Source organism: Indicator indicator, chromosome 30 (genome assembly GCF_027791375.1).
Source record: "Indicator indicator isolate 239-I01 chromosome 30, UM_Iind_1.1, whole genome shotgun sequence".
Lineage (NCBI taxonomy): Eukaryota > Metazoa > Chordata > Aves > Piciformes > Indicatoridae > Indicator > Indicator indicator.
This window is the reverse complement of record NC_072039.1, coordinates 6533662-6556885: the sequence shown is the minus strand read 5'-3', so window position 1 is coordinate 6556885 and position 23224 is coordinate 6533662. Positions and strand designations below refer to the sequence as shown.

Sequence of the window (23224 nt, the reverse complement as noted above, 5' to 3'; positions counted from 1 at the left end):
GGAGAGTGATAAAGGGACCCACAGCCAACTGTTTGTTACCTGGAGCCCTTGCCCTCTACTCAGAGCATGCAGATTGGGGTGCCAGGGGACACTGTATACAGTGACTTCTGGCTGCTGGACCCTGGCTTCAGCTCAATGACTGAACTCATTGATCCTGAAACCTGCCAGTGGAGGGTTAGCAAGGGGGCAGGTCTCTTGAGGACCTGTCCTCATCTTTCCAAGGTCACCTTTGGAACTGGGCACATGGGAAATCTAATCTCTCCTCCTTTGCTAGTTTCTGTATGTATACCCTTAAAAAGCTGCCTCCCTCCACTTCAGTTTGATCACAGCTTTCCACAGGGCAAATCACTGTAGTGTTTGTGTAGCTGGGAGAGTCAATAATTGAAATCCCTCATCGTGGAGGGGATTATTTGGTACTTCTCTGGCTGGAAGGGCAGCCCTCCCTCCCTCCTTCCCCTTTAGTTGTGCTCTCATGGGATCTGAAATCTGCTCGAGTCACAATCTGCAAGTGCCTCCTTCTGCCTCTACAAGTAACAAGTGTGAACACGAGTGGGTGTGTGCAGTGCCTATAAAGTCACCGTGGAAAGGAAAGCTCAGCATGGGAGGGTGCACTACTGGGTTCCTGCTCTCCGCTCAGCCGTGCTGCTGTGATGGGTGAGTTATCTTCCCAGCAGCACACTTCATTCTTGTGTGGTGCTGGGCTCAAACAAGACCTGACTGGGGTGAGTATACAAAGGCAGGAGATGATGGTCAGGACAGCAGCCCTCTTACCTGGATGATGCATGCTGCCAGACATCCTGGTAGCAGAAGGGATGCAAGACCAAACCACCAAACAACACACATGCTTGATGCCAGCCTATGCTTTCCCTGGGCTACCTATGCCTTGTGTTCCATGTCCTGTCAAGGGAGGTTAATGTGGGGACCCTGATTTCAAGGTCCTTTCCCTTCCTGACCAATGCATGTGGCATGTGTTTGCACAGGGGCTCTATCCCAGGCAGGGTGGGATCTCCTCCAGTCACTGAGCTAGCGCAGGGTGTAGGGGTGTGTTGGTGGCCAGCACAGAGGGCTTGGGCTTGTGCCCCTGTGTGAGCTCAGGAGACTTCCTTCTGTCTGCTTGGGAGCTGGTATCCGTGCAGTAGGACCTATCCTTCGGGTCTGGTTTCCCACTAGCTGTCATTGGGCTGGAGCAGTTTATGTATGGTTACTCCAAAAATAACTGTTTCTTGTGAACTCTCCTCCCTGGCAAACCGCTCCTCCCAGATCCAGACATGTTATTGTCCTCTCTTAAATACTCTTGAGAACAGAGCTGCAGGTTTCTGTCTGGTGCAGGGAAAGAGGTGACCAGGAAGGTGACAAGGAAGGTGACAAAGCCATTTCTCACCTTCTTTCACCCCTGCATGTGCAGAGCCTACACCAAAGCTGCAGCTCCCACCACCCTGGGTGCCCCCGGCTCCTGCCTGCGCTCCATGGCTCTGGCTTCCCTAGTCCAGGGGTCTGCCCAGGATCCTGATGGTAATGAGGCCTTTCCTCCCCAGGGCTCCAGGCTGGAACAAGTTTTCTTCGTGGGGACCTCGTTCTCCTATCCACAGTGGTGGCAATGCTTCTCCTTTGCGCAAGCGCTGGCCCAGCACCACCCACTGCCAGCCCTCGGAGTGGTGAGTATGGAATGGGTGGGCACCAAGATGCAGGGCAGGGAAACATCTCCCTAGCTCAGAGTCTCAGGTCTGCTAAGTGCTAGGAGGGCCAGCATGCATCTGGGCTGACACACAACACAAGAACTCCTCATACCCACAACCCCATGAGCCATGGCTCATAGGGTGACCTGTCAAGCTGTCCTCACCCCCTTGGTGGCTCCATGCTGAAACCAGGAGGTTTCTACCCAAACACTGTAACTTGCCAGGATTGCTCTGCAGTTCTAGGAGATGTCCCCCCCATAATTATTTTTTTTTAGCTGTTGTTGGATTAGGAGAGTTACAAGAGAGAGTTGTACTCCCTGCAAGAGAAGCAGAATTTACCCACAGCAAAATGTCCCTCATCAGGCACAAACCCACAAAAGCAAATTAGGCAACAAATTAGTTTAAGTCACATCAGATCATGCTGAGATCCCTATGAAACCTTCTTTTGCAGTGCCATGAGCCCCAGGGAAAATAAACATTTTCATTCATATTCTGATCCAGTGGAACACTGGACACTTCTGATCCTTGCAAGAGCTGCAGCTCAGCATATCAAGGCCCTTGTCTGAGGGCTAGATAGCCTTGGAGGAGATCACTGTCATCTGGAAGAACTTTCTCCCCTCTTTTCTTAGAGGCAAAGGCATTAGAAGGCTGTAAAATTAAACAGCAAGTCGTGAGAAATAGATCTAGGGCTTTTAGCAGGGCCTCTGTCTTAGAGACCTGTGGATGAGCCAGGGGAAGATCCACACTTTGCTGTGGAATAGATCACAGATAAGCCCAGCCCTTTTGTGCCCTGAGTCCTCACTCTCCTGGGGCAGCTGCCCTGACAGTCTGACATGGTCTTTCTCTCTCCCACCCCAACCTGTGTTTGCCACTGCTGCAGCCTCAGGGTTCCCTGCAGACTGCAGTCGTCTCCGCAAGAACAGCCCCAGCGGGGTCTACGTCATCCAGCCAGCAGGATCCCCTCCCCGCGTGGTGTGGTGCGACATGGACACCGAAGGCAAGGGCTGGACTGTGGTCCAGAGAAACTCTTATGACACTGAGCTGACCTGGAAGCAATCCTGGACCACCTACAAGTACGGCTTCGGGAACGTGCAGGGCGATCACTGGCTGGGCACCGAGTACCTGCACCTGCTGACCCAGCAGGGCACCTACAAGGTTCGCTTCGTGGTGAGGAACAAAGCCAACGTCACTCACTACGCCGAGTATGACATCTTCAGGGTGGAGAGCGAGGCCACTGGGTACCCGCTGAGGCTGGGCCGCTTTTCCGGGGATGGGGATGACTACCTGACCGGCTACCACCCCAAGAAGGGAGGCATACACGACAACATGAAGTTCAGCACCACCGACAAGGACCAGGACCAGTACAGTGGCAACTGCGCCAACTACTACGGGGGGTGGTGGTACGACAGGTGCCAGAACGTCCTGCTCAATGCCAAGAACCACATCCTGTGGCCAGGCTTCTGTGACAACGGCGACTGCTCCTCCTCCCTCATCCTGGTCAAACCCACAGACGTGTGCTGACCCTGCCGCAGCGCCCAGCCCCCCGGCAGCCTGTGGGAGTGCCACCGCCCCCAGCTCAGTGCCCTGCTCCCGTGCCTGCCAACAGCCCTGTGCCAGTCCCACTGCACGTCCTGTGCTGCCCTCAGCTCCTGCACTGTCACCAGTTCTGGGGCTCAGGAGCGCTCGCTCAGAGCCCTGGGCACGTGGAGCAGCTTTGCCCAGTGCTGCAGTGCTGGCTGGCATGGGACACAGGCACTGGTTTGGGGTGGGTGCACCTACTCCCGTGCTGGGGAGGGGGAGGCAGTGCAAGCTCCCCTCCCTGTGCAATCCGTGTGTCCCTGCTTTGCCCAGGCCCTGCTCCCTCCCCAGCCCTGCACACCCCACAGCTCTGCTACCCACGGTAGGAGAAATCAGCTGCAATAAACCCTGGAGCCAAACTTTGCTGCCTTGTGTCTGCCTGCCACAGCCACACTGCACACAGGGGGTGGGCATCACTCTGGAGGTGGTGAACCTGGGGCAAAATAGGTGAATTATGCAGGTCCTTTTCTGGGCAAGGAGACATACCCGCCTAAGGGATGCTAGACCCCCCTGGCACATGCAGAGCTCACCTCCCTTATGGCTGGTGTGGCTGTCCGCAGAGCTGGTGGATGCCCCATCCCTGGAAATGTTGCCAGTTAGGTTGGATCCCAGAGGAAATGGTCTCAAGTTGCACCAGGGGAGATTCAGGCTGGATATTAGAAGAAACTTCTTCACCAAAAGTGCTCTCAAGCACTGGAACAGGCTCCCCAGGGAGGTGGTTGAATTCCCCATCCCTGGAGGTGTTTAGAAGAGGCAGAGATGTGGTGCTGAGGGATGTGGTTTAGCCCCAGCCTTGGCAGAGTTAGGGAGTGGTTGTAGTCCATGATCTTAAAGATCTTTTCCAACAGAAACAATTCTATGATTCTATGCCAGGCTGCCTCAGCTCTTACCCCCACCCTAGATATCCTCACCGCACAGTGCTGTTGTCCCTGATTTCCTTGTCCACTCTTCCAGTTACTTCTCAAGGTCTGGACCAACATTCCCACAGTTAACCTGGCAGGATGGTGCTGACCTGGCCTGCTGCTTCTGGTCAGCTCCATCCAGGGCTGATGCTTCCCTTCTACCCACAGTGCTTGCTCTTGGCCATGAGGTACTCTGTTCCCTTTTTGAAAGATTCCCTACCTTGGAACCCAACTCTCCTCTTTAAGTGAAAGTTCTGCTTTTAATTCCTCCTCTTGTAATTTTCCCCCCTCTGAAAGTCTTTTCTTCTTCTGGCACAGCAGCTCAATTTCTTGCCTCAACCTGACAAGACACTGGCAGCAATTCCCAAACAAATGAAGGACATTTGCACATCTCTGCAGGTTCTGAAAGCAATTTTATTCTGCAGGATGAACCCAGGCTGCAGCAAGGACTTGGTGTGTACAGGGTTAGGTTGTGCTCAAGGCTTAGCTTAGGTTAGTTAGTGATGAACACTATTTTAGTTCTGAGGTCATCTATACCCACAAAGCAAAAGGAGAACAAGACCTTGCTGGATCAGGAGGGGTTTCGCATTCTGAGCACAGCTACTTCCCCAGAAGGAACATGCTTGGAATCTGCAGCATTTATAACTTCTTCCAATAATGATCCCTAAAAACCCACCACAGGTGAAAGGCCAGAGTCAAAGCAGGGACCTTTGCTACTCCTCAAGAGAGGAGGAAAAGAAAAGAGCTGCAGGAACCGGGCTGTTCACCTCCAACCAGAGAGCAGACTGCAGCAGGGCACTGGTCTGGTCACGTGCCAGGAGCAGACAGGAGGGGGAAAGAGCACTAATGGTGTGAAGCTGGTTTGATGAGGATGGCAGAAGCTTTGCAGTTCCCTTTGCAGAGGCTGCCCCACGTCAAGCCTCCCTTGACATTCAGCAGTGCAGAGTAACACGCAGAGTACCACCACCCACCCCTGTAGCGGGAGGCACAGTTCCCTCTGTAGGTGTCCTGATCCCGATCCTTTGTGGAGAACTTCATGCTGTTGTGCACTTTCCTGGGATTGTCTGAGTCCATGGCATCCCCTGCTGTGCCTGAATACGCTCCCAGCCTCAGCCGGTAGCCCTGGGATTCATCATCCAAGCTGAAGAGGTTGTAGTCTGCGAAACTGATACTGTTTGTGGCATCCCAGATGACAAACCTGACCTGGTAGACCTTCTGCTTGGAGATCTGATGGATGTACTCAGTGCCCAGCCAGTACTCAGTGTGCAGGTTCCCAAAGCCGTGCTTGTAGGTGCTCCAGGACTCAGCCCAGGTGATCTCTGTGCTCTGATGGTTCCTCTGGATGACTGTCCAGCCCCCACCTGCCATGCTCATGTCACAGTACACCATGATGGGGTGGAACTCTGTGGGCTGGATGACATAGACACCACTGGGGCTGCCAGGTGGGACCTCACTGCAGTCCTTGGGCCAACCTGGGCCAGGAGAGAGTGTGATTAACAAGACACTGTGCAAAGGACAAGACCACATTTCACCCTGTGGCAGGATAGAGGAACGTCTGGGCTGGAGCTCCTGGGGAAGGGGTTGGCCTCAGCCCTCATTCCTCTTCTACATGGGACATCTAACAGGAGGCAGCCCCAGTGAAAGGCCCCAGACCTACTGGGCTATGTTGGTATGAGACAGGAGACTGATACAGACACTAATGGGCTCCTGAGAAAGGAGCTGTGCCACTAGAACAGGGTCAGGCTGGGGAGGAAGGTGAAGAGCACCTGTGGCTGAGGGAACAGGAGGAAAATGAGCCCTTCAAGCACACCCTTGCCAGTCTGCACAGTGCACACACACACACACACCCTGCAAGGGTACACCTCCTCACACCAACCATCCTCCATGCTGGAGCAGGGCCAGGGCTAGGGAGGGTGCAGGGCTCTTCCCCACCCAGAGCTGCCTGTACATGAGCACCCCACAGCAGATCCCCCCTGTGCTGGCAGGTGTGGTCTCCCCATGCCTTCAGCTTGCTTGCTGCAGGAAATGCCACTGCAGTTAAGGTTCTGCTGCCACATGGACAGAGCTTCTCTCCAGCTGAGCAAAGGTCTCCCCAACCCACCTGCCTGAATACATCCTGGAGGTTGTTTTGGATCCGAGGCATCACAACTCACCCTCTCCCAAGCATCATTTTTACCAAGCCTCCACTGGCCCAGGGCTGGGGCTGTTCACAGCCAGGGCTGACCCAGACCAATCAAGTGAAAGGGGCTGGGGAGAGCATTGGGGTACCCATGGGATGCTACCTACTGGTTTTCTGCAGAGCACTCGCTGAGGTGTTGGAGGAAGATTTCTTGAAGATGTTTAGGGTTTGTGTATGCATGGAGTGGCCTGGGGCAGCCAAGAACTGCACACAAGCAAGGAGTAGAAGGTGCTGGACTGCTAGAAAGGGAAAAGATGGAGAAAAGATGAAATGTGAGCCTCCCTCCAGAGAGAGGTGGGGAATCCTCTGGCTCCAGCATTGCACAACATAACACAACCATGGGAGATGGAGGAGTGCACCAAGAATGCTGGGCAGCATCAGACTGGCCCATGCAAGCTGGAAAGCTTGCCAAAAGGCCTCAACTCTTGCCCAAGGGGTAGACAACCTTGCCTTTTCCTCTTGACCAGCTCCAGAAAAGTCATGCATGAGATGTTGGAGCAAAGCACCCAACAATCTACCGAGCCAGGTTGTGCTCCTGGCCCCAAAGCAGGACACTGCCTGGGGTGAGCCAGAATGCAGGACACAAGCTGCTGCTATGGGTGTGGGTGAGCATAGCCTCAGAGGGCACCCATGCCACTGCACCCCCAGAGGTGAGCAAAGACCAGTGCACAAAGACCTACTCTCACCTGTGCCAGCAAGGAGCACCCCACTTCCCAGCCCTGTACTCACCCATGACGTCCACGTCCTCTGGAGCACAAAGCTGTGGAGCAGCAGGTCCCACAGAGGCATTTGTAGTGCCCTCTGCAGTGGGCGGGCTGAGTGGATCCTGCTGCCACTCCCAGCTTCCCTTTTACTGGAGGAGGAAATCAGGTTAGGTTCCCTTTGTGCCCTCAGAAAACTCAAGCAGACAAGAAGGTGCCTGTGGTTTTAGGTGCACAGCTTCCTGAGCTGCAAAGAGCCAGCAAGAGTCCTTGGCATGGTCTCCTGTGAGTGCTTAGCTCCTCGGATGGAATTTCCCCTAGGAGCAGCATATTTGGGAGCTCTGGAGAGTGCAGCTCAGTAAATAAACACTTGAATGCCAGTCACCAATCAGTGTGAGAGCAAACACTGGGCATGTCCCCACCTCCCACCATCTGAGCCTGGAGCTGGGTGATGCCAGGTCAATTGGTTCTTATTTCATGTGCTTTTGACAGGCCCAGCCCAGCTCTTGGTGGGGAAGTCAGAGCAGCACTGAGATTTCCAGAGAGACTGGCTGGTGTGGGACAGGCTTTGGAGCAGCTGGTGTTTGCTGGATTGCATGGCACCAGGCAGAGGGTTGTGGTGGAGGTGGTCTCCATCAGGAGAGGTCTTTATTCCTCAGTGGGCCACAGTCCTGATCTGCAAGGATGCAGAACTGCTGAAAGTCACTGGCTAAAGGGTTTCTGTTGGCCAGCTGAGGCAGCTGTGGTCTCTGGGGCACTGGCTTTGGGAAGCTGGTCATGCAGGCTGGATGGCTACAGAGGAAAGCAGGTGTCTGCCCAGGAAGGGAGCAGAACTGGATGGATGGAGGGCAGGGACAGGGTTCTGAGCATTTAAAACAGAGAGTGGAGGGCTCAGAGTGCATGGAGGAGAATTTGGGGAGCACAGAGGAACTGAAAGGGAACTGGTGGTGGAGCCTACAGGAAGGGACAGGTGGGATCTTGGCAGTGGTAAAGAGGGATGTGAGTGTGGAGCAAGGGCAGAAGTCAGCACTAAGCAGACACTGAAAGGAACAGAGGAGATGTGAGGACAGGAACAGAGAAGAACTTGTGCTCTGCAGCTGGTGGACTCTGTGCTAGAGCTCCGGCAAGGTTGTCTGAGCTGCTGCTGTACATCTTAAAGGTCTGCTCCACCCAAAACAATTCTATGATTGTGTTGTGCTCCAGCACCCACCAGGGCCTGGGGCAGAGACAGAAAAAGAGCTTAAGAGGTCTGAGAGGAAGGGAGGATTCATGGCCAGGGGCTGCATCTTTCTGTCACCCTTCTTTGCCACTTGCATACACTCCTGTCACCAGCATTCAGGATGGGAAAAGCTTCATCCCCTTCCCTGTGCTTCACAAGCCATGCAGCTGTGGGGAAACCTGTGAGTGAAAGGAGGGTGATTTCCATCCCAAAGCTCTCTTGTCAGCAGCAGGAGAAACAAGCAGGGATCACAAACGCGTGGTGTGCTCCTGAGGGGAAATGACTGCTGCTGCTTGGGCGAGGAGTGTGAGCTGCATCCTTCAGGATGAGCACATGGTGGCTCTGCTGAGGTACCGACACGGTCCTTGACATCAGAATGAGCACATGGTGGCTCTGCTGAGGTACCGACACGGTCCTTGGCATCAGGATGAGCACATGGTGGCTCTGCTGAGGTACCGACACGGTCCTTGGCATCAGAATGAGCACATGGTGGCTCTGCTGAGGTACCAGACACGGCCCTTGGCATCAGGATGAGCACATGGTGGCTCTGCTGAGGAACCAACACGGTCCTTGGCATCAGAATGAGCACATGGTGGCTCTGCTGAGGTACCAGACACGGTCCTTGGCATCAGAATGAGCACATGGTGGCTCTGCTGAGGTACCAACACGGTCCTTGGCATCAGAATGAGCACATGGTGGCTCTGCTGAGGTACCACGGTCCTGATCAGAATGACCATGTGGCTCTGCTGAGGTACCGACACGGTCCTTGGCATCAGGATGAGCACATGGTGGCTCTGCTGAGGTACCAGACACGGTCCTTGGCATCAGGCTCAGCCTCAGTGGGCTGGAGCAGCACAGTCTGGGACTTCAGCCCAGACATTGCAGCTGGTATCAAGTGGTATAAAAGTAAATAAGTGATAAAATGCTTTTAGGAGAATAATCAGAGCAGACAGCAGCTTGGTGTTTGTAGTGGCCATGCCAAGCAATGGTGGCTTTGCTACAGCAGTTATCAAGAGACAGCTCTCCTATGGCTATCAGTCTGACCTCCTCTTAGTGCCAGCTGTTGAAATGCAGGGACAGGCATCTCAGAAATACATTTTGGACTTCTGATGCTCTGCCCAGTTTGCTCTATGCAAGCCCACTGATTTCTGCTTGCAAGCCCAGGCTCCCCCTGATCTCTGTCTCCACATAACCCAGCTGCTCAGAATTCTGTGCCTCTGTCTTCAGACAGCTTCCCACTTGCATGTGCCAATGGAAGAAAAGCAATTGCAGAAATGTTGGTCCTCAGGGATGGGTCCACGTGTCAAGCTCCCCTAGGGTGAATCCAGGCATTTGGAACACTCTGAAGGATCATGTTGTCCAGGTCTGTGGGATGTCTGGGTGTTACTGCCACCTCGGAGCCTCCAGCATTGCCAGATGGCCCTGGGAGGCAGAAGGACAAACAAAGAAAGATGGGGAGGGGGGAGGACACCCTGCATCCCCAGCTGGGGTGGGGATCATGAGGCATCTGTGGAGTCCAAGGGGCAGCTGGGGAGTCATGGGAACAACTGTTGGGTCTCAGTAGCCTGAGGGGCAACTGGGGGCAAGTGGGGGAACATGGCAGGGTCACAGGGAATCTAGGGGAAGCAAGGCAACCTCGAGTGGTCCTGGGTGCAAGAGAGAAGGTCTAGAATGAGTCAGAGGACAATAGGAGTTCCAGCAATCTATACCCCACCTTTTACACACCCAGGCTCCCTCATATTTGTAGGAAATCCCAAGGGACTAAGGGTCTGGATGGGTGGGTTGGGAGGCCCATACTGGTCTGCAGGGAGCCCCAGAAGCATGAAGACTTTGAGGGGAAGGTTTATCAGGTCAGGAGTACTCACACCACCACCAGCAGCATCAGGAGCACAACGGAGCCAAATGCCAGCCCCAGCCTCAGCAGTGCCATGTGGTGCACAGGGGCCTCATGGTGGGACCAGTGCAGCACAGATCTGAACCGAGCCTGGAGTAACTTCTCCTCCAACACACCTCTCTCTGACACTGTGGGCACACAGGTACCTAGGGTCATCCAGGCCTCTGTGGTCCCTGCTTCATCCCACATGCCCCACTGCCTCCAAAGGAACCAAGTATCAGGGAACATCTGCTCCACCCCACCTGTCCACCACAGACCCGGGTGTCCTGGCACCCCCATTCATCCTCCCTCTTAGGGACCCCAGCGTCTGGCCCCTTCCCACCCTACACTGCTCTGTCCCCAGGGCAGCCAGGTGTCAGGGCTCACCGTTGATGTAGAAGTACTTGCGGACCAAGGGCTGAGAGACAGGCCCCAGGCAGCAGGCAACGGTTCCTGGGACAGGCTCCTGGATGGTCAGGCTGAAAGGTCCTGACACACTCCCCTGCAGCTCCTCAAACCGCACCAGGTCCTGGGTGCGCAGCTGGGGCAGGGGAGAGCACATCAGCAGCAGGTGCACCAGGTCCTGACACTGTGTGCATGCAGAGCTACCCATGCCCTGCACACACTCACCACGTCCCCTTCCTGCTTCTTGTTCCCCTTGCTCGTGCCTGTGCACACCCCACGCCTGCTCCTGCTGCACACACGGAGGGAGGCACAGGCAGAGCACACATGAAAGTCACTTCACAGAATCACAGAGTGCTCTGGCTTGGAAGCACCTTTAAATGCCACCCAGTCCAACCCCCCTGAAGCCAGCAGGGACATCTGCAACTACAGCAAGTTGCTCAGAGCCTCATGCAACATGACCTGGAATGGTTCCAGAGCTGGGGCAGCTACCACCTCTCTGGCCAACCTGGGCCAGTGTCTCATTACCCTCACAGTGAAAATTTTCTTCCTTCTCTCCTTAAGTTTCAAACCATCTCCCCTTGTCCTGTCACAACAGAGCCTGCTGAAAAGTCCATCTCCATCTTTATTGGTCCCTTTCACACACACAGAGGTGCATGTGACTGCACACCAGTGCTCTGCCTCCTGGTTTGAAACCAGAGCAGAGCAGATTTAGATTGGACATTAGCAAGAAGTTCTTTACCATGAGGGTGGTGAGACCCTGGAACAGGCTGCCCAGAGAAGTCATGGACACCTCATCCCTGGAGGTGTTTAAGACCAGGCTGGATGAGGCTTTGAGCAACCTGATCCAGTGGGAGGTGTCCCTGCCCTGGGGGTTGGAACTGGATGATCTTTAAGGTCTCTCCCATCTCAAGCCACTCTATGACTCCTGCTTGCCATGGGAGAGCACTGGCACCGTGCTTGCACACGTGCTGCTCACAGCACACAGAGCTACTGCCTAGGCAATACAGAATCACAGAATCAACCAGGCTGGAAAAGACCTCAGAGGTCATCAAGTCCAACCTATTACCTAATACCTAACACCTCCTGACAACTAAACCATGGCTTCAAGTGCCACATCCAAGCTTTTCTTGAACACCTCCAGGGATGGTGATTTCACCACCTCCCTGGGCAGCACATTCCAATGGCCAACCACTCTCTCTGTGAAGAACTTTCTCCTCACCTCGAGCCTAAACTTCCCCCTGCACAGCTTGAGACTGTGTCCTCTTGTTCTGCATCTGGTTGCCTGGGAGAAGAGACCAACCCCTTCCTGGCTACAACCTCCTTTCAGGTAGTTGTAGACAGCAATGAGGTCTCCCCTGAGCCTCCTCTTCTCCAGGCTAAACACCCCCAGCTCCCTCAACCTCCCCATAGGGCTGTGCTCCAGACCTCTCCCCAGCCTCATTGCCCTTCTCTGGACATGTTCAACACCTGGGAGCCCTCACACCCAGCACACCACTGTGTGCCTGCAGGCCTGGCTGCCCATGCCCACACCCCTTCAGCAGTGCCAACGTACACCCCTGCCCGTGCCTGTGCCACTCACATCCTTGGCGAACATCCACGTGACGGCCGTGTCCGTGGGGGTGGTGAAGGGCACGTTGCAGAGCAGTGTGATGGCTTCATCCTCCTGGACCCACTTGTCCTGCACTGGGAGCATGGACATGCCTGTGAGTTACACCTGCTCCTGTCCCTACAGAAATCATCCTGCTCCTGTGTGACCACACCTGCTCCTGTGCCCACCACGGGCATGAGTCTCGTGCCCCCGTGCTGGGCCCAGCACCCATGTCCACCTGAGAAACTGAGGGTTGTCCCCAGAGTCCCAGAGGCACCCAGCTCCAGGGTGGTGCTTTGCCCAGCCTGGATGTTTGGGTCTTCCACAGCCCCATACCTGGGCAGTCCAGGGGAAATGGGCAGTGCTCGAAGCGGCAGGTGGCACACTTGAAGACGCTGGCAGCTGGTTGGTACCCTGGGAAGGAGAGACTTGGTGGTCCCAGGGGCATGGGAGAAGTAGTAAGGGACAGGGGGTGGCAAGACACAGGGATGGGCACTCACCGCAGGGTGGGATGCAGGCTGGAACTGGTGGGGAGGAAGCAGCATTAGACTGGGGGGCACTGGGGATCCACATACCTGTGATGAGCTGGCAAGGCTTAGCCTTTGTCCAGCCCTTCAAATGGGGCCCCTGGGGGCTTCACCAGGATGGGGATACCGAGGACAGGGGACTCAGGGAGGAGTAGGGGTCCCAGGGATTTCCCGGGAAGGGAGTCTTGGGTGGGTCCCACTGGCCCCATACCTTCTGCCATCATGCTCACCACCTTCTTGGTGTGTCTGATGATGTCCTGCAGGGATGCTTCGAGGCCCTCTGGGTTGTCCCAGATGTCCAGATGAGATAACATGCCCTCCCCTCAATCCCCATAAACCCTCCCCAGACCCCCTGTACAACTCACTTAGACCCCAGATATCCATCCTGCAGCCCTATATGTCCTCAAATACTCCCTTGACACCCCCAGAAGCTGAGAACTTTGAAGAAGCCCCCAGACATGTCCTGTATTTCACCACACCCCCAGCTCAAGGTCCCATCCCCCATGCCTTGGGCCCTGCCCCCTCACATGTCCCATGTCCCCTGCTCACCCAAGCCCTCTGCGTACTCCAGAAATTTCAGGGCAAGTGCCATGGTCTCCTCAAGAGTCTTGTGCTGCTCCAAGCCTGAGACCAGTACAGGAACAATGAGAGCAGTAAGATATTGGGGTGGAAGGGTCAGAGATGGGAGGGTCTGGTAAGGGCTGGGGGGTTCCAGAGGTTTCTGGAGTCCTGATAAGCATTTAGAGATAGTGGTAAGGATCAGGTGATCCTGGGAATTCCTGACATTCTAGGTAGGGCCAGGGAGTTTGTAGAGTGCCCCTGTTGAGGGCTGGGTGATTCTCAGGGTCTCAGGCAGGGTTGGGGTTCTCAGAGATCCTTGGCATATGTGGAGACCTTGGCAAGGTTGGAAGTCCCTAGGGTGCAGATCTGGAATGGGTGCCTGGGATCCCTGTTTAGGAAAGGGGTCTCCAACTTCCCAGGACCCTGGCCAGTGTCAGTATGAGGACTTTGATTGAAATGAGGAACCCCAGATGGCTCCAAGATCCTGTTCAGGTTGGGGATCCCCATTGGGATGGAGGTCTCTGGTGAGATAGAGGCCCCAGTCAGGACCCTGGGCTGGGTCCCTGGTTTGGGTTGGGTGTCCCTGGTGCCCATGACACACCCACAGTGACAGAGGCAAGTGGCAGAGCAGCATGAGCAATGGCCTCGAGGCACTGTCGATGTAGGGAGTGGTTGGCAGGAGCCCCAGTAATGCCATGGCAGAGGTTTGTCCACTGAAGGGGTGAGCTGAAGCACAACAGGCAGGGGTGCACCCCAGGCAGCCAGGATGCCAGGACCACCCACTGCCACAAGCCAGGTGGCCCTGCCTGGATGCCTGGGTTGCCAGATAGCCAGGGGGACATCACCAGCATCAGGGACAACCACCACCACCCCATGGTCCCAAAGCACAGCACCCAGATGCCTGGGTGCCCAGGCAACAGCAGGGTTGCTAGGCAGAGCCTGGGCACCTGGTTCCCCAGGGGACAGTGGGGTTCCTAGGCAGGTCCAAAACACCTGAGTCTCCTCTTGAAAGGAGTGGGAATATCCAGGCACATGGGTGCCCCTGGGTTGTGGGGGCTGCAGAAGGGCTTCCCAGTCCCTCGTTTTGGTCTACACAGCTCCCCTGCAGTCTCTGCCAGTCACATTACTTGGTGTCCCCAAGTTCCTCACTTTCACCCCCTAGGAGGGTGTCCTTCTGCCTCACCTGGCCAAGGGGATGGTGCAGCCCATTGCAGCCATCAGGCAGGTCCTGCCTGGGCATTGTTCATCTCGGCAGCTGGCACTAACAGCTGAGACAACTCTTGGTCTTTGTCTCTAGCCAAGACTTTCCATGATTTCACACATTCACCCCTCCTGATTCTCCCCACATCCTGATGCAGGGGAGCAAGTGACTTGGGGGGTCTTCAGCTACTGGCTGGGGTCCAGTATCCAGGGCCTGGTGTGGATTTGGGCAGGACTAGGGCTCAGCATTGAGAGCTTCCTCTTTAATTTCAAGAGCTCTGAGTGGTGCTGCTGTTGGTTGGAGGGCTGAGTGCTACAATTCTTCTTCTTTTTCTCCTTCCCTTCCATCTCCCTCCCCTCTGAAGCACCTCCAGGCTTCCCCATCATGCATGAGCTGCTACTCCTGTTTTCCAGGGGGACGTGCCAGCCCCTCCTGAGCCTCACACATCAGTTGAGGAAGGGTGTGGGTAGATGTCAGATGTCACAGAGGGATGTTCTGTGCCCCATGGGAACAGGCAGTGGGTGGTGGGCACTGCGGTCTGGTGGTGTCTCAGCTGACTGAGCCACAGCCATACCAGCAGAGTTGAGGACCCAGGAGGTGCTGAGACATCCTAGGAGACATCAAGGCCCTCATCTCATCCCACTTAGTGGGCAACAGGGGAGGTAAATCTCTGCAGTCCCCTGAAAAGGGCTGTCCCTGGTTAGAGTCACCACAATGAGTCTGAGGAACAACACAAACCAGTTCACTGGGGGGTTCTGACAGCTGTCATCAAGAGCTGCAGATAAGGGATAAGGGCACTTTGGCACAGGCCTTATTCCCTTAGCAACTGCCTTAGAACAGATCAGGAAAGAAAAATGGAGACAAAGGAGAGAGGGAGAAACCAGAGAGCTCTCACCACCCTTGGCTCCAGCGTTGGTGCCTTGCTTGCTTGCTCCATAGGTGGGGAATCAACCAGGGTAAATCCTTGTGCTCAGCCTTATATAGCCTTGGTTGGGCTGGGACTGCCTTTGGGGTGGCAGCTGTCTCCATCTGCATGATTGAGTGTCCCAGAGAGGTTGGGAGGCACATTAGCTGGGAATGGAAGCCAGCTGCTGTTTGGCAGGCAAGGAAGTCAGAGAGGGTAACAGTGGACTGAAGTCTGACCTCTCATCAGCTCAAGCTGATGTTTTCCAGCCTGTGGTGGGTTGAAAATCCCACCCCACCCCCCGAATTAAATTCGCCAGATCAGCTCAGCTGGAAGCAAAGGGATCTGCATTTACAAACAAAACTACAATCTACAAAGAAATGCACTGAATACGTACCAAATACACAGTATGTGCAATATTCACAGGTATTGACAGCTTGTAAACAGCACAAGAACCTCCCCTGGCCAAAACCCAGGGCAGCTAAGAGCCCTTTTACACCCAGTAGTGATTTATTTACACTCTACCACTTTTTCTGTTCAAGATCTGTGGGAAATCTTAAAGGTTCAGCCTAAAACTGCCACGCAGCCATATAGGGCAGTGGACCTCTGCAGGGCTCTGTTTCTCTCTCTCCTAATTCCCCTCTTACAACTGTTCCAGCTCGGGTTGTTGGAGACAAGACAGGCCAAGGTCCCTGCTGGTCTTAAGCAGCCCTACAAGGACTTGGTGCCATGGATCACCCCAACCTCAGCCTGGGGCAACTGATCCTGCTTCCCATGCATGCTCTGCGCCTCAGCCTGGCCTCTGCCATGCTGCAGGCCAAGCAGCGCTGGGTACGTGAGCGCTGCACTGAGCTGCAGGGTGGCACGGGGTGGGGTGGGGTGCCACGGGGTGGGGTGGCACAGGGTGGGGTGGGGTGGCATGCGAGGGGGCAAGGTGTGAGGAGCTGTGGGCTCCCTTCTCACTCAGCTGCTGGGGTTCCTGCAGGCAGAGTGGAAGAAGCAGCATTGGAGGAACAGAGTGAGAGCCCACCCAGAAGAGCAGAGAAGTGAGTGGCCCTGATGCTGAGTGCCCTGCAAAAGGGCTGACACCCCTTGGCAGCCCTACCTGGGGCTGTGCTGGGGACCCAGCTGCTCACTCCTTCTCCTTCCTCAGCAGCTGCTGCCCAGGCAGATGAAAGAGCAAAGCCCACACTGATCTTGGAGACGTGAGTGGTGGGGCAGACCCTCAGACCATGCCCATGCCCTGCCCACCCTGGGCAGCCCTGCCTGCCAGCCCAGGACAGGGTGTTGCCCATGGGTGCCTGGAGTGCAGTGAGATCTCTTCCCTCTCCTTTTCTGCAGGGCAAGCATGGAGGTGTCAAGCAAGGAGAGCCCATCCCCACTAGATTCCATGGATCCCCTGGGCTTGCTGGTCTCTTCCCACTCAAGGAGAAGCTCCGTTTCCACGGGCTTCCTGTACTTCTTCCCAGAGCCCTGGCCTGGTGCTATGGTGGAGGTGGCAGCACACTCCTGCTCAGAAGCCCCTTGGTCCTCCAAGGGGGTGGTGAAGGACCCCAGGCCACTCCTTGGCCAGGACCTCCCACTGGATCTGCCACCAGGCATCAGACAGGAGCAGGTCTCCAGGAAGAGCAGGGGCAGGGCAAAGAGCCCAATGGATACGGAGTCACCTGCCAGCAGCTCCCTAGCCACAGCCATAACCATGAGGGAGCTTGTCCTGGAGCTTGACCGCTCCCTCCAGGCCACCCAGGCAGTGACTGAGCAGCTCTATGAGCTGCTGCAGGTGCCACTGGCTCAGAGACAAGAGGCAGTGGAGGGTGGCAGGGAGCCCTGCAGTAGGACCTCCCACGGGGGTACCCTGCCTTCCTCCCTACCAGGATGATGGTGCAGGTCTAGCTGGGGCTGCAGGGGGCCAGACTGTGGCCCCAATTCCTCAGAGGACAGCTGCCATGGTGGGGATGCCTGAGGCTGGGAACCCCCTGGGGCAACCTTTCACCTGAAATGTTAAAAAATGAAATATTTTTTTTTCTCTGTCTCTGGTGCTGTGGTTCATCCATCTGCCTTGCAGGTGGGGGTGTGACCTCCTCACTGCCCAACCCCACTGGGCACTGCTGGCAGCCACAGGACTGGAGGGTAGGGGTGGCAGGTGCCCCAGTGGGTGTGCTGGTGTCTGGGGACCTGGTGGCTTGGAGAAATGAGCTAAGAGGAACCCCACGAAGTTCAACAAGTGCAAAGTCCTGCCCCTGAGGAGAGAACAAGCCCAGGCACCAGCACAGGCTGGAAAGCATCTTGGCAGAGAAGGTCCTGGTGAGCACCAAGCTGGCCAAAAGCAAAGGTAGATAAAGGTGTCCTGGCTTGCAGGTCGAGAGAACTGATCCTCAACTGAGAGGATTAAGAGCAGAGCTGCAGCAGCCAGAGGGACCAGAAGGCTTGGCCAGGGGGATCTCAGGAGAGGACATGCTCCCATGGGACACTGGCTGCCAAAAGCTGGGCTGCATGAGCCCTGGGGGACCCTGGGACCAGTCTACCCTCCTGTGGGGAGCCCCATGAGTTTATCATGGAAGGCATTGAAGGACAGATCCTTCCATCCCTCCCAGGTGCCATCCTCACCCCAAGCCAGTGCCCAGAGGGGACAGAGTGGTGTTCTCCACTTCCTTGTGACCCTCACTGGGGCCACTGGGTGCTGGAGCATCTTCTCAGAGGGCTGCTGCAGACCCAGCCTCTGGCTGGGCAGGGTGGCAGCATTAGGGGTGAAGACATCCCAGAACTCACCTTCAGGCTATGGGACCTTTGAGAGCTGTGACAATGCTGCCAAGGATGGGCAGATGCCCAGTGCTCAGCAATGCCCCAGTGCAGTCTGACACGTGTTGGAGGGGTGGGGTGTCCCTGAGGGTCAGAGCCCTTTGTGGGGGCTGGGGAGGTGGGGGGATTGTGCTGTGGGTGCCCTGATTTATGCATGGCAACAGATAATTACAGCTCCCTCATCAGCTGTCAGGAGGACAGCAGAGCCCTGCAACACTTCTCTGGCTCCAGGTCTCAGCCCATAAATCTCTCCAGTGAGTGGTGATAAATCAGTAGGGCTGAGGGAGCAGGGCCTGGGTGGGGGCGTTTCTCCTGGCCTCCCACCCTGTAATGGGCACCTGGGTAGGAAATATCCAGGACAAGGTGGGGAAGGCTCAGCAGGATGCACTAATTACAGGTGGCAGGTGGCATCCGATGGCTCTTGATTTACAGCCTGGCCTTGCCTGCTTCCCAGAGCTGGGGCTGCATCCCTGTCCAGAGCTGAGATGCTGGGAACCCCCAGCAGTGCTCCCCAGCCAGCTCCCCAGGGTCATTGTGGGCAGGATGGGGCAGCCCTGTCTCTGACCAGCATCTCCCCAGCAGGGACTGGCTTTGTGCCCATCTCAGCCACCTCTCAACCACACCTCCTCACCTCCTACAGTAGCAGAGCATCCCTGTGGCAGGGATCTGTCCTGCTTAGCTGGGTTTTGGGCAGGCTGTCTCTCAGAGGGCCCAGCATGCACATCCTGCACCTCTCAAGCCCTTTCCTCCTGGAGCTGAGCTTGCTGAGTCAGTGGTCAGAGGGAGCATCTGCTCCTGGGCAGAGCAAGACTGGGCAGCCAGAAGGCTGCTGGGGAGAACAAGAGGGGCCACAGTGAACACAGGTGAGTGCTCAAAGAATATTTGTGAGCTTCACCTCCCTTTGAAGTCCTGCTGCCTGGTCCTCCCCCATCCCTGAGGCCCCAGTTCCTGATTTATTGGGTTGCTGGAGCAGAGGCACCTAAATTAGCTCTGACTTCAAAGAACCAAGAGAGGAGAAGGGCAATAGACAAATAGCCCCCCACCAATGGTGCCTATTGATTGAACACGAGCTGGGACAATCAGATAGGAAGGAATGGATCAGGGTGGGGGCAAGTTCTCCTGGGGCTCTGCTTTTGCACCAGTCACCCCAACAATTTGTCAGACTCACTCCTCAAGCCATTTTTCAAGACATTACTGTTCACACAGAAAGGCACTTAGCAACTGCTCACTAATGACATGATGGCCAAACACACGTGGTGGTCCTGCACTGCTCAGAGCACAGCAGCTTGGTCCCCCCATGGCCTCTGGACCCACCACACCTGGCAAGTCCCTTGGTCCCACTGGCTTGAGGATGCAAGAAACAAGGAGCTGCTTTCAGCATCTTCCCCAGAGTAAGTGCTGGGCAGGCCCAGCAGCACCAGTCCAGACAGCTCTGCCCTCAGGGCTCCCCACTGCTGGGAAGGGACAGGAAGGCTCTGCAGGCAGGTAGCACTTTAGCTCTTTTATCACCTGCCCTAATTCCCTCTGCCGCATTCCTGCTTCCTGCTCCGCAGGGCAGAGGCGTGCCAAGCCCCACACATTCCTCTGCTGTCTCCTGGGGCTGCTCCTGCCCAGGCACCCACCTTAGCTCCATGCCCATGGATGCTCCCAGCTCTCTGGGGTGCAGCTGTGTGGAGCAGCCCTAAGATACTGTCTTGAAGGCGGCTCAGTGCTCCAGCCCCGCTCCTGGATTATTTTTGTCTTCCTCTGCACCCAGGCAGAAGGCTCATTGCTCTCCTCAGTGACCTCACCACCCTTTGCCTCAGCTTCCCCTAGCTGGGAAATGACAGAAATGCTGCAGCACCAGCAAGCATGGGGGAGCAGAGCCCAAGCCTCCATGCCAGAGTGGTGGTGCCCCGTGGTACCATATAAACCCCGGGGATGACCTGGCCCAGGCTGAGACACCAGCCTGCCCAGCAGAAGAGAGGGCAGAGCAGCATGGACAACTCCTGCAGTGACTAAACTCTTAGCAGAGTCTGAAGTAACCACTGCAACATGTACCTGGCAGAAGGGCTTCCCCACTGAGGGCTGTGAGCATCCCACCACAAGCACCACGGGCACCCCAGCACCCCACATTGCAGCCCAGCACCATGCTCAGTAGCATCCCTGTGGACAGAGGCCAGGCTGGACTCACCTGGTGCCTCTCTACGAGGCAATACACCTGCAGGCAGGTGAGGAGAGTGGGGAGGGAGCCACGTGATGAGCCCAAGGTGGGTTTTTACAGGCAGCTGCGTGCCCCTGGAGGAGTGTCTCCCACATCTCACAGGAGGCAGAACCACAGCGGCACCTCTCCTGCTCCCCCTCACCAGCAGCCATGGGAAAAGGCACCACAACAGAGCACAGCAGCTCAGAAGAGGAGCTGGAAGCAGGGGTTGCACCCCAGCTGTGCTATGGGCAGGGTCTGTGGATCCCCCAGGGCAGGGAAGCAGTCAGCTGCCTGGGGGATGCAGAAGGGATGAAGGTGAGGAAGAGGAGCAGGCCGGTGCGCTCCAAGGCCAGGAGGATGGCAGCCAACGTCAGAGAGCGCAAGAGGATCCTGGACTACAACCAAGCCTTCAATGCCCTGCGCCTGGCCCTCAAACACGACCTCGGTGGCAAAAGGCTTTCTAAAATCGCTACCCTGCGGCGAGCCATCAACAGGATCTCGGCTCTGTCCCTGTCCCTGCACCGCTGCTGGCCCTGTGCCCACTCCGAGTGCCGCGGCCGGCCCGGGGTCCCTGCGCAGGAGCTGGGGATGAAGGCCAACCACCCCCAGCTCCCCTGGGAGCCTGGTCCTGCAGGCGCTGCCAGCTTGCAGCGCTGCTCCCCTTCCCCTCTCCACGCCGGGTTTGCTCCCGAGAGGCAGCTCCATCGCTACGGCAGCCCGAAGGAGGATGGCTCCGTGCCCAGCCCTGCCTATTGCTCCAGCGCGACCCAGCACCCCGGGCTCCGAGGCGCCTGCCAGCAGAGATACACAGGCAGCCTGCAAGACCCCCTGGCTGGGGCGGTCCCCTGGCAGCTGAGCTATTGCCAGAGCTGGGGACAGCAGCAGTGCCTCCCCATTCACTGAGCTGCAGGGCTGGGATGGCCGCACAGTGCCGGGAAGGTAACACGTCCGTGGGACAAACGGTGGGAGCGGGAAGGGACCTTGGTGTGAGAGAGAAGTGCTGCGGGATGCCGAGCTCAGCTGCAGTGCTGGCAGGAGCCAGGAGCCCACATCCTGCCACACGGGACCCCCTGTGCTGCCTGGCTGCAGGTTTCCGTCTCTGCCGGAAAACTGGGGAGGATGAGAAGTCCTCTGGAAGCGCCAGCTCTGTGTTTCCTGCTGCGAGGTCTCGCTGCCGCCGGCTGCCACTGTTATTTATTGTCTTGCTTGCTCTGTGAGAAAACACGAGTTAAAAACCTTGCCACCAGGGCACTGGCTGTTAATATGCGTGGGGGTGGACAGATGGGCTGTGGGGATCACGCTAAAGCTCCTGGCTGGCTGGTCACTCCGGCTCCTGCTGGTGCAGGAGGGGAGCAGAAGCAGGGCAAGGTTGGTGCCCTGGGACTGTGGGCACTAAGCTCATTGGTGTGGACGTTCGTGCCTGGCAGATTTGCGAGGCCAGGCTGGGAGGGCAGACAGATGTCAGCTCTTTAAAACCCACCCGTTCCTCTGTGGGTTCCTCCTGATGGCAGCAAAGTGGCTCTGGTGGGACAGGCTGACAGTGTGCTCCTGGCTGATCCCAGCTGTGGGGAGGAAGTGAGGGAATTTTATTAAAGGCCCCTTTGGCCCCCATTGCTGATGGCTTAGAGAGCTCAGGCCAGCTGGGAGTGTTCCCTGGGCTCAGCAAACTGGAACTGCTACAGGAATTAGGGGTTTACAGCCACACATGCCACAGGCAGCAGATTTGGGGACAGGGTAAATCACACTGTGTGATTCCCAGGGTGCTGAGCTCCTGCAGAGCTCCTCCAGTCCTTCAACAAGTCAAACCACTCAGGAACATCAAAACAAGTAGCAGATGGACTGGTCTAAGGCTAAAGTGACTCAAGTAGACCTGGATGGGTAGCATAAGGATGAATTATTTTTAGCTTGATAGACTCATGCTGGAAGAGGGTAGATTTAAACTGTCTGTTAGGAGGAAATTCTTTATGGTGAGGGTGGTGAGACAGTGGAACAGGTTGCCCAGGGAGGTTGTGGATGCCCCCTTGCTGTAAGTGTTCAAAGCCAGGCTGGACAAGGCCTTGAGCAACTGGGTCTAGTGAAAGATGTCCCTGCTCACAGCAGTGAGGTTCAAACTAGATGATCTTTAAGGTCCCTTTCAGCCTCAACTGTTCTAAGATTCTGTGATTCTAACTCCCACACCAGTGTCCCCAGCTGAGCCCTAGCACAGCACACCATAGGCAGGCTCTTTCCCTGCCATCAGGGAACATGCTGGAACAACCATTTAAGCCCTCTGCTCTGGTGTGCTATACCCTCCCCAGGCTCTCTTCCTCCTCCCTTAATCCCCGAGTGGGAAAAGGGAGCTGAGCAAGGAGCAGAGAAAACCTGTCAGCAGCCAGGAGAGAGAGCTCTCTGCTCAGCAAAGGAGTCTCTTTGAAGCACTGATGGTATGAGGAGTCTTGGCTTTAATCTCCAGCAGATGTTCCCCCTGCCAGGAGAAGGCCTGCAGCAAAGTCCAGTGAACAAATCCTGCTTCTCCCCACAGCATCCCTGCTCTGAGTGGCTTTCCCTGTTCTGCCTCTCCCTGAAGCGGCATGTGCCCCTGCTTTGTCCCATCAACACCCATCCCAAGGGGAAAGCCCAGCAAAACCAGCATTCAAAGAAGGTTTAAGTGAAATCCAGCCCTCACCCAGACACAAACCAGCCAAATTTACATCTCTAGGTTTTACCCTCAGCTTTGGTGGTCAGTCAGAGCAAGACAGATGGAAGCAGATGGCCAGAGAACCAGGAGCAGGGGGTGATGCATAATCCTATGAGACCCTCCAAAGCAGGGTCATCCTGCTGCTCACAGTTCCCAATTCTGTCTGGATGATGCAGGATGAGAAAAGTCCCAGTGAGGTAGGTGGGCAGGGAAGCAGCTTGGCAGGCTCTGGAAAGGGCTGGGAAGCAG

The 23224-nt window shown here is 56.1% G+C and overlaps 4 protein-coding genes across 4 annotated transcripts; 2 read left to right on the top strand and 2 right to left on the bottom strand.

Annotated features, from left to right (window-relative positions):
- Positions 1-66: 66 nt before the first annotated feature.
- Positions 67-3197, top strand: LOC128977094 (fibrinogen-like protein 1-like protein). Its single transcript, XM_054394563.1, has 3 exons — positions 67-190; positions 1536-1655; positions 2557-3197. Exons 1-3 carry the CDS (start codon positions 67-69, stop codon positions 3195-3197), a joined length of 885 nt encoding a protein of 294 aa, XP_054250538.1.
- A 1802-nt stretch (positions 3198-4999) lies between these two features.
- LOC128977093 (fibrinogen-like protein A) lies at positions 5000-8992 on the bottom strand. The gene is made up of 6 exons (XM_054394562.1): positions 8918-8992; positions 8610-8805; positions 8247-8252; positions 7022-7082; positions 6443-6645; positions 5000-5628 (listed from the first exon to the last, which is right to left on the bottom strand). The coding sequence occupies exons 1-6, from the start codon at positions 8990-8992 to the stop codon at positions 5000-5002; spliced, it is 1170 nt and encodes a 389-aa protein (XP_054250537.1).
- A 566-nt stretch (positions 8993-9558) lies between these two features.
- On the bottom strand, positions 9559-14084 carry SPACA6 (sperm acrosome associated 6). The gene is made up of 7 exons (XM_054394561.1): positions 13811-14084; positions 13198-13272; positions 12622-12645; positions 12458-12535; positions 12113-12216; positions 10516-10669; positions 9559-9677 (listed from the first exon to the last, which is right to left on the bottom strand). The coding sequence occupies exons 1-7, from the start codon at positions 14082-14084 to the stop codon at positions 9559-9561; spliced, it is 828 nt and encodes a 275-aa protein (XP_054250536.1).
- Positions 14085-16043: 1959 nt separating this feature from the next.
- On the top strand, positions 16044-21201 carry BHLHA9 (basic helix-loop-helix family member a9). Its single transcript, XM_054394559.1, has 5 exons — positions 16044-16145; positions 16300-16360; positions 16468-16519; positions 16656-17146; positions 20462-21201. Exons 1-5 carry the CDS (start codon positions 16044-16046, stop codon positions 21199-21201), a joined length of 1446 nt encoding a protein of 481 aa, XP_054250534.1.
- Positions 21202-23224: the final 2023 nt, after the last annotated feature.

Bases quoted from the DNA above. Each gene is read 5' to 3' on its own strand.
- SPACA6 (XM_054394561.1), bottom strand. From the start codon at position 14,084: ATGGGGTGGTGGTGGTTGTCCCTGATGCTGGTGATGTCCCCCTGGCTA. The intron at 13,273-13,810 runs GTGTGTCATGGG...TACTGGTCTCAG, and splicing joins ACTTGCCTCTGTCACTGTGG to GCTTGGAGCAGCACAAGACT. The intron at 9,678-10,515 runs GTGAGCCCTGAC...TCTGCCTCCCAG, and splicing joins CAAGTACTTCTACATCAACG to GGCCATCTGGCAATGCTGGA.
- LOC128977093 (XM_054394562.1), bottom strand. From the start codon at position 8,992: ATGGTCATTCTGATCAGGACCGTGGTACCTCAGCAGAGCCACCATGTG. The intron at 8,806-8,917 runs GTACCTCAGCAG...TTGGTTCCTCAG, and splicing joins TGATGCCAAGGACCGTGTTG to CAGAGCCACCATGTGCTCAT. The intron at 5,629-6,442 runs GTAGGTAGCATC...CTCCTGGCCCAG, and splicing joins GAGTGCTCTGCAGAAAACCA to GTTGGCCCAAGGACTGCAGT.
- BHLHA9 (XM_054394559.1), top strand. From the start codon at position 16,044: ATGGATCACCCCAACCTCAGCCTGGGGCAACTGATCCTGCTTCCCATG. The intron at 16,361-16,467 runs GTGAGTGGCCCT...CTCCTTCCTCAG, and splicing joins CCACCCAGAAGAGCAGAGAA to CAGCTGCTGCCCAGGCAGAT. The intron at 17,147-20,461 runs GTAGGACCTCCC...CCCCCTCACCAG, and splicing joins GGGTGGCAGGGAGCCCTGCA to CAGCCATGGGAAAAGGCACC.
- LOC128977094 (XM_054394563.1), top strand. From the start codon at position 67: ATGCAGATTGGGGTGCCAGGGGACACTGTATACAGTGACTTCTGGCTG. The intron at 191-1,535 runs GTCTCTTGAGGA...TTTCCTCCCCAG, and splicing joins GAGGGTTAGCAAGGGGGCAG to GGCTCCAGGCTGGAACAAGT. The intron at 1,656-2,556 runs GTGAGTATGGAA...CCACTGCTGCAG, and splicing joins CACTGCCAGCCCTCGGAGTG to CCTCAGGGTTCCCTGCAGAC.